At 34.3% G+C, this 8474-nt stretch overlaps 1 protein-coding gene across 1 annotated transcript; it reads left to right on the top strand.

Annotated features, from left to right (window-relative positions):
• Positions 1 to 2701: 2701 nt before the first annotated feature.
• LOC133700822 (nudix hydrolase 16, mitochondrial-like) lies at positions 2702 to 7935 on the top strand. Its single transcript, XM_062124505.1, has 4 exons — positions 2702 to 3082; positions 4380 to 4494; positions 5180 to 5263; positions 7385 to 7935. Exons 1-4 carry the CDS (start codon positions 3012 to 3014, stop codon positions 7664 to 7666), a joined length of 552 nt encoding a protein of 183 aa, XP_061980489.1. The 5' UTR covers positions 2702 to 3011; the 3' UTR covers positions 7667 to 7935.
• Positions 7936 to 8474: the final 539 nt, after the last annotated feature.

The raw sequence follows: 8474 nt of genomic DNA, 5'->3' as shown, positions 1-8474 counted from the left end.
ACACTAATAATTTTTTAAAAAAATTATTTCAATAAAAATAATTGATTGTGATTATTTGGTGATCTGTGGACTAATTTAATAATCTAAACCTTCTTTTTATATTAGTTATTAAATATTTTTTGAAATTGTAGTAGTGATTCAAAATTGTTTTTTAAACACAAAACAGACAAATTATTAAACTAATTGTAACAAATAGGTGTGATATTTTTTTATATTATTGTGTGGCGTGTCGAAAGGTGAGCTATATGTATTGGTTCTGAAGAAATGAAACTCTTAAGGCGAAGGACACCTAAGTAGAACCCCCAACAAAATGAATCTACTTGGGTCTTTCATCTGTCCGAGACAAACATTTTGGAGCTTTGGACCGAGTAGTCCTGTCTAGCTTGGCCCAATATTCAGCTATATCATTTCTTCTTTCATCTTTGGGTCCGACACACAAGGCCTTTTCATATCTGGACGAACACAACATTTTTCTGTGCCAGAATTGTGGGGGGGGGGGGGGGGGGGGGGGGGGGGGGGGGTTGGGGGGTGGACGCATAATCTGAGTTTGCTGAATTCTAGCCAAGACCAGACCAGCTCATGACTCCAGGAGGAATTATATCCTGTCCATGGCATGTTTGCAAATCAAACACGAGAGGAGACATCGATTGGTGTATGTTCGTGGATTTAACCCTGGGGAGATACATCAGATTACTCGGTACATCCACGAGATTATAATTTACAAGAAACAGATTCTGAAATAACATGGGAGATCATCAAGAGTTCATTGTTGCTACATCATCCCTGTGCTGTGATAGCTGTGGGACTATAGCAGATGAATCAGAACATAAAAATCACTATATAGTACATTTTGTTGATAATATTGCGAAAGCTCACTCTGAAACTTCAGTTCCTAGAGGTGAATGCCCCCTCGAAGAACAAGTTGCGATCTCAGATATCCCTTTAGAAGGCATAATCCAGCTGCTTTCTCTGATACAAAAAAAACGTTCTTTAGCATAATCTACTGCTACATTTTCTGAAGTAATATATACTTTCCCATGGAATTATTAACCAGAGGTCACATCTGAAGTGATATATATAGAAAAACAATTTAATGAATTTCTTAAATAACAAATAAATTAAATATTAGTTTAAAAAATAACAAATAAAATATGGAAGGTCTTTACTTTGCAATTATAATGGAGTAAATTGGTCTCTTTCCTCTTCCAAAGAATCAGAGTTTCTTTATCAGTAAATATTTCTCAATTAGTTAGAAATATTTACTGGAACTTTGGATCCCGAAACCGTGTCGATGATGATGGTGCCACGATGAGGTGTGCCAGACATCATTGAAGGTAGAACTAGACTGAATTCTGCAGGTAAATACAAAGTTAATTACGAATTATATTATGGAGAACTAAAGTGGCCCTTGTCCAAAAAAGTGCTCAACTGGGACTTCTAGCCGGTACGCGCAGGGACATATATAATCGATCCGATTTCGAATTATGCCCTTTTGCGGTTTTGCCATTGAGTGGTGTAGCACCTTTCACGTTTAAATTTCTTTTCAAAACATTTTTTTTAATTTAATTGAAACAGAACTATAATATCGATGAAGAAACTCACTAGTTGCTTGATCAAAACCTAAATTTAAGATGTACAATTGCCATTGTTTCAAAGGTTGGTTCTCTTTTAACGGAACGAAACCAGTTAATGATGAGAAGTCTCAATTTCTTAAGCATACTATATTGAATCAATGATCCGGCAAAAACAAGAAGATATGGTAGCTAGCTTGTAAAGTGAGAAGAACAAATAAAAGAGAGAAATGATCAAGGTAGACCCAATATGACCTGACCAGTCAAATTGATAATTCATTGACTCGAGGCTTGGTGGAACTAAATCAGTGGAAAAAATATATTTTTTTGTAAAAAAAAGAGTCCAAAGTGGCTTTGTTTCATGGTTTTTTTAAGTTAAAGTTTAGATTGATTCATTGATCCTTAGTTTAACCCACTTCACTTATAATCCCAGTATTGGACTGAATCAACTCTTGAGTTATGTTATAACTATAGAAATGCTGCCCCAAAATCCAAAGAAAAAAGATTGACATAGATTGACCTAATCCAAAACCTAGATTAATTCGCAGGTAAAACATGTTAAAAATTCATTGGTTTTGTTTTGAAAAAAAAAACAGTCAAAATACCAATGTTTTGATCATTTTTTAATAAAAAAAAAAATTGAATTAACTTTAATTGATCCTCTTAACCCATAACTTAGACTTTACCCCAAGTGAAGTTTTAAAAATATTATAATTATTATTTTTATTCTTACATATTTTAATTGAATAATTATAGAATTAAGAATTTCCAACAATAATATTTTAAAAATAAAAATAATAAATATTATCTCTCAAAATATACACTTTATATACTTTTAAAAATACAAATATTTTTTCAAAATTATCTTGTGAATAAATTTATTTTATGTTTTTATTTTTTTAATCTCCAGCTATATATGTTTTTATTTCTTTCAAAAAAAAATTTAAGTTAAAAAAAAATTCAAAAGTGCATGTGGAACACCGGTATACGTATGCTTCAAATTTCATTCCACCTGAAATAAATCAGTAAATTAGGGATGACTGCACTACCCAATCAGACAGGCCTCATTCATGATGGGCCCATCACACCCCCGTGACTTTTGACCGCCCCCACCGTCGGATCCGCTTCCTGCGCTTCTCTTTAAGGCCCTCCCTTTCGCCCTCTCTCTAAACAAGCTCTAAACTTTCTCTCTCTAAAATCCCGAAAAACAAAACCAAAAAAAGCTCTCATTTTTCTCTCCTTCCCTTCACCTAGAAACCCCCCCAAAAAAAGCCAAAGCCAGCAATGCCGATGTCATTATCCTGCACATGCATGACCATTGCTCATCCAGCAAAGCCAATGAAGGGCTCGAGTTCAATTTTGTTGATGATAAAGAAACAATCTTGATTGATAGAAAAAAGTCTTTTTTTTTCTTTTGGTTATTTATAATATATATAAAGTATGTCTGAATTGGTGGCACGTACTGGTCGACTCCAACAACGTTATGAGGGCGGTTGTCGACTTGTTGCCGGGTAAATAACAGACCCTTTTCGTATCTTCGTGTGCAAATGATTTATATGCGTGAAAGTATGTGTTTTTGATTGATGAGTTGAAGTATTGGTGTGTTTAAGTGTCCTTTTTGTTAGTGGTGAGAGAATTGACATTTGGATGGTTGTTACTTTATGTTGATTAATGGGTATGTTTTTGACTTTATGTTGATTAATGGGTCGTTTTCTATTTTAATAATCTATAGGTGTTTCATTGGTTTTATCTTCTATCTTTTCTTTTCTTGTTTAGGTTGTTTTTTTGTCAAATTTAATGGGGTTGGTGGCTATAAGGATGTAATTTGTAATGGTGACCTTGTTAATTATTTAGTTATTTGATTAGTGTGATTTGTTCAATAATTAAAGGTATGCAACATTGACTAATTGCTGATTGAAGATATGTGTTCCTTTTGATGGATTAATGGGCAATGTTAATGAGGGATTAATTGAGGATTGAGATAATTTCGAGGCTTTTGTGCTGGGACCCTTTTTATCATTTGCCTCCCTTGCTTCTTGGAAATCCAGTTCATAGGGAAGGTGATTGTAAACTTGTTATAGAATTAAAATTTTAAATGGTTAGAATGCATTATGTGGAGGCTTAAGTCTTTTGAACCATTTGGTTTAATCTTCAGACTGAAGAAATATTCTGACATTGTTTCACATCATTTCTGGAGGGAATAGGAAGTTTGCACCATCAGTCATGTGCTGAATCAATGGATGAGAAGTTTTATGAGCATCTTGCTGAGTGAAAGATGCTTTCTTCTCTTTAGGGGGCCAACACCCATACCCCTGTCCAGATCCTGAAATGATTCAGCAGGTGATGTGAAATTATTTGGCTAGTTGTCTATTGCAGGTCCAACTTGCACCGACTTTTTTCGGCACAAAACAATTTGGATTTTGTAGCACGTATGGTCTTTATCGAATAGATATGACCAAACAGAGCTAATGTTTACCCATGTGAGCACTAGGAAGCTCATATGATAGGTTTATCCTTAGTTTTGTCCATCAACAGTCTTGTGATCAAGATTAGAGGTCTTTTGGTCAAGATTCATTGTAATAGAGTTGGGTCTTCTGGAATCCAAAGTCCAGCGAGCTTCCCACTAAAAAAAAATGAGAAGAAAAATGTAGCTTTAGGGATTGAGAAACAACTTGTAAAAAACCAAATAAAACATTACACCGCATGTATTGGAAATATATGTGGAACTACTTGCTGCTGCCATTGCATGGTGCTAAAAGTTACTGTCATATTTGATGTTGAGTTGTTAACTCATTGTTTTATTGACAGGTGTATTCCATATAGATTTAGAGATTATTGTGAGGATGGAGATGCTGATTCAGCGAAGGTTGTGGAGGTTCTTATGATCAACTCGCCCAGCGGACCAGGTCTCTTGTTTCCAAAGGTATAAAGTTGTCAGATGCTCTTCTGGCATTTATGATGCACACTATTTGGAACCTGAATGACCATTTACACCTACATGTATCTCATCGGGGTGGAAGTGCGTTGTTATAGTCACGTTTAGCAAAAAGCTTGGTTCACAGTGAAAGGGGCAATGGCTTTACTTACTTAAGCGAGATTGCTTAGAGTTGGGCCCTACTAAACATCTGGCTTATGCACCAAGCGTATTTTTGAAACCAGTAATCTTGACCATATGGCCTTAGAGCTGTGGAGATGCTGGGACTTAGATGAGAAAATAGTGACGGTAATGGTTTTGGAAGTGATTTTGGAGATAATGATGTTGTTTGAAAATTTGCAATTACTCTGGCATATTTGTTGAGGTCGATGTGTATGAGCCTGCATGCTTGTATTTCCAGTGAAATGCAAAGTTCAGTTTCCTTTTCACTTTATTTGGGTTTTGGCTATATAATAAAGAATCTCAGACCTTTAGAATCCATATATTGTTTGAATCCCAAAACTTATGCCTTTAAAGAGCCAGTGAGAGATAGATACCATTTGGTTTAAATCCTGCCTCTTTGAAGTCTTCGTTTATGTGTGGGGCATATACAATTCCTATTACGTGTGATTTCAGTTACTTTCAGGAAGAGAAAATACAAGGAGTTAAATTTCTTTTCATTTGTTGTTCATAGGGAGGATGGGAGAATGATGAGACTGCCAAAGAGGCTGCTGTGAGGGAAGCCATTGAAGAAGCAGGAGTTCGAGGCGATCTAATGGTGAGTTTTACATGCATTATTTGAGATTGTTTTGAATACATTTATTCTTTTCTGCTTTACCTATTCCATTAGAACTACAATCTATTAGTTTCGCCCGTCTCCTATAGCGAATGCTTTTGAAGAAACGTTCTTTTTTTGTGCATTGATGTGATTTACACACCTTCTTTATCATGATAATCATTGCCTTTTGTTTTATCTAGTAACAAGATGACATGTTTGCGTGCTGCCGCGGGTTTATAAAACAAACGCACTTGATAGTGTTATAATTGTGAACCAGCGCTAGATAAGTAATAGAAACTAAAGGTATGATGAAGCAAATAATTCATGACGGAAAAAAAAGGTTGTGTTGGTGATCAAAAACTTAGAGACTGAGCAAAATGATTTGTAACAATCCACAGTGTTTTGTGAGGAAAGATATAGTGCTTTCGCCACATCATTTAGCTTTTTTGTTAATAAAAAGAAAAAAAAATTACAAAGCTAAATTCTCTACCAACTTAATATTAAAAAAAACCAACAAAGATTATTTTGGAAGGAAAAAAACCCATGAGAAAAAACGTTGTAGCAATTGACAATGTTTTGTGAGGAAAACTATATTGTTTTTCCTAATAAAATAAAATAAAAAAACCATTTAAAGAAATACGATAGCAATCCATAGTGTTTTGTGAGAAAAACCATAATGTTTTTTCCATATGATTTAGCTTTATTGTAATTATAATTTTTAACCAACTCAATATTAAAAAAAAAAATCGACAGATAATTTTAAAAAAAATCATAAAAAAATCATATGGGAAAACACTGTAACAATTGACAGTGTTTTTTTTAAAAAAATACAAAGCTAAATTTTTAATCAGCGAAATATTAAAAAAAAATTGACTGATAATTTTAGAAAAAAAACATAACAAAACAGAAAAAAACCATGTGGGAAAAAACACTGTAGCAATCCACAGTAATCTACGAGGAAAGTTACAGTGATTTCCTTACATATTATAACTTGAATTTTTAACCAGCTAAATATTAAAAAATAAAATAAAAAAAGATAATTTAGGAGAAAATCATAAAAAAAAACCATGCGGAGAAACATTGTAGCAATTAACAATGTTTTAAAGAAAAAATATTACTAAACTAAATTCTCAATCAGGTCAATATTAAAAAAAAAATTGATAAATATAATTTTGAAAAATAAAAAAATAAAATAGAAAAATTATATGGGAAAAAACCACAGGAATCCACAGTATTTCAAAGGAAAAAAATTACAAAGTGAAATTTTTAATTAGTTCAATATTTAAAGAGTAAAATCAACAAAAATAATTTTGAAAAAAAAAATAAATGAAAAAAAAAACAAAGGAAAGTTGAAAAAAAAAAGAAAATAGGAGAAAGTTGGGACAAATGCAAAAAAAAAAAAAAAGAATGCACTGTTGATTGTTGTTGTAATCCACAGTGCTTTGTGCGTGGGGAACAATGATTCCCCCAACACCATTTAGAGTATTGTATTTTATCTAGTTATTCTGGTGGCTGTTGAAATTATCTTTCATTCCTTTAGCTTAAAAAAATGAATAAATAAAAAAGGAAAAATTACACCAATCATCCTATAATTTAGATGTTTTTACATTTACCCGCTTTATTTTTGAAAATTAGAGTTTACATACTAAACTTTGTTGGGCATGTAACAGTTTACATCCTAAATCATCCTATAATTTAGTCTATTTTGCATTCACCAAGGATGATGCAAACTGTAATTTTCAAAAACAAGGAGGTTAAGTGTAAAGACGATTAGACTATAAGATGATCAGGTAATTTTCCTCCAGCTTCAGAACATCTGTGGTAGTGTTAGGCTAAATAGTAAATCCTGTTTCTGAGCTGTTGGCATCTATTATAAATTCCAGAGTAAAGAAGCTGTTCGGAAATGCGGTTGCATATATTTATCTGAAATCCCCATAATTTATTTTTGGATATCCTCTGGTGTCAACCTGTTAGCCTTTTATGCTCTTGGCGTAGTTTCCTGCCAGTGATCCCTTGGGGCTGAGACAGGCTCTCCAAATATTATCTTGCAGCTTGTTTACACGTCTTGTCATATAGACAATCTAAAAGGGAATCAACTCTAATTATATCTGTGGGTTTCAGGATTTCATAGGGGATTATCAGTTTAAGAGTAAAACACTCCAAGATGAATGTTGCCCAGATGGTTTGTGTAAAGCTGCAATGTATGCTTTATTTGTCAAGGAGGAGCTCGAGTCGTGGCCGGAGCAGAGCACACGAACAAGAAGTTGGTTAACTATACCTGAAGCAGTTGACAGTTGCCGGCATAAATGGATGGAAGAGGCTTTGAAGGACTTCTCTAGCTGGCTTGCAGGAAAGGATCCCCCAATCCGGATTACTTTCTGTGTGCACAAACAAAAGGTTTAATGTCTAGTCACAAGGCTCGGAAGGCAATTTTCTTTTGGCTCATCATGCATCACCCAAGTAACAATAGTAGTAATTTTCAAGATTGCGTAGCTACCTGTTTTTGTATGTCTTGGAAACTCCTCATTTTACTGACCTCTGATGTATTTTAATTCCGGCAAGTGTCCAAAATGTCAATTGTATATTATAGTTGTTTAGATGTTCATCGATGTTCTGACGAATTGATATAAGATTTTTCTTCTTGACAAAGAAACACTAGCATGTTGGAGCAATGGCAACCACACTAATCAAACTAGTAGTAGCATTTGGTTACCGACAAAGATAGTTAGAATAAAAGAGACATGTATTACTGCCTTTTTTATGCAGCCTTTGTTCAATGCCAGGTGAGTGCGGTGAAAATAAGAAGAGCCGGAAAACCAGAGCGCTAGAATTTAACTTTAAAGAAGTATCAGCAGAGTCAGATTATACGGGTTTAATTTGTACAAAAATACATACAGATGCCAATGTATATATACCTCAAAAAAGCTTATCAACTAGCAATGTCATCTGTGAGATACAAATGGCCTACAAATACTTTTCTTGCCAGCTCCATGAAACAGAACGCAACCCGTAGGTCCCCATTTTCCATCCGATGCACCACTCCGACGCTTGAATGGTTCACCTCTCCCCACTGGTGTGTTGGTGTTGAAACAGACGCCCTAACCTTCACCCATTCTCCAATGTGAAGTTCTTTATCCTCTACCAGCTCCACTTCTGATGGATCAAGCATCCATGGAGCCTACTGGAGTATATATTCTCAGCTTTCCATCAA

The sequence above is a fragment of the Populus nigra genome, chromosome 8 (genome assembly GCF_951802175.1).
Source record: "Populus nigra chromosome 8, ddPopNigr1.1, whole genome shotgun sequence".
NCBI lineage: Eukaryota > Viridiplantae > Streptophyta > Magnoliopsida > Malpighiales > Salicaceae > Populus > Populus nigra.
Note: the sequence above shows the minus strand (reverse complement) of the source record. Positions and strands in the feature narration are given on the sequence as shown.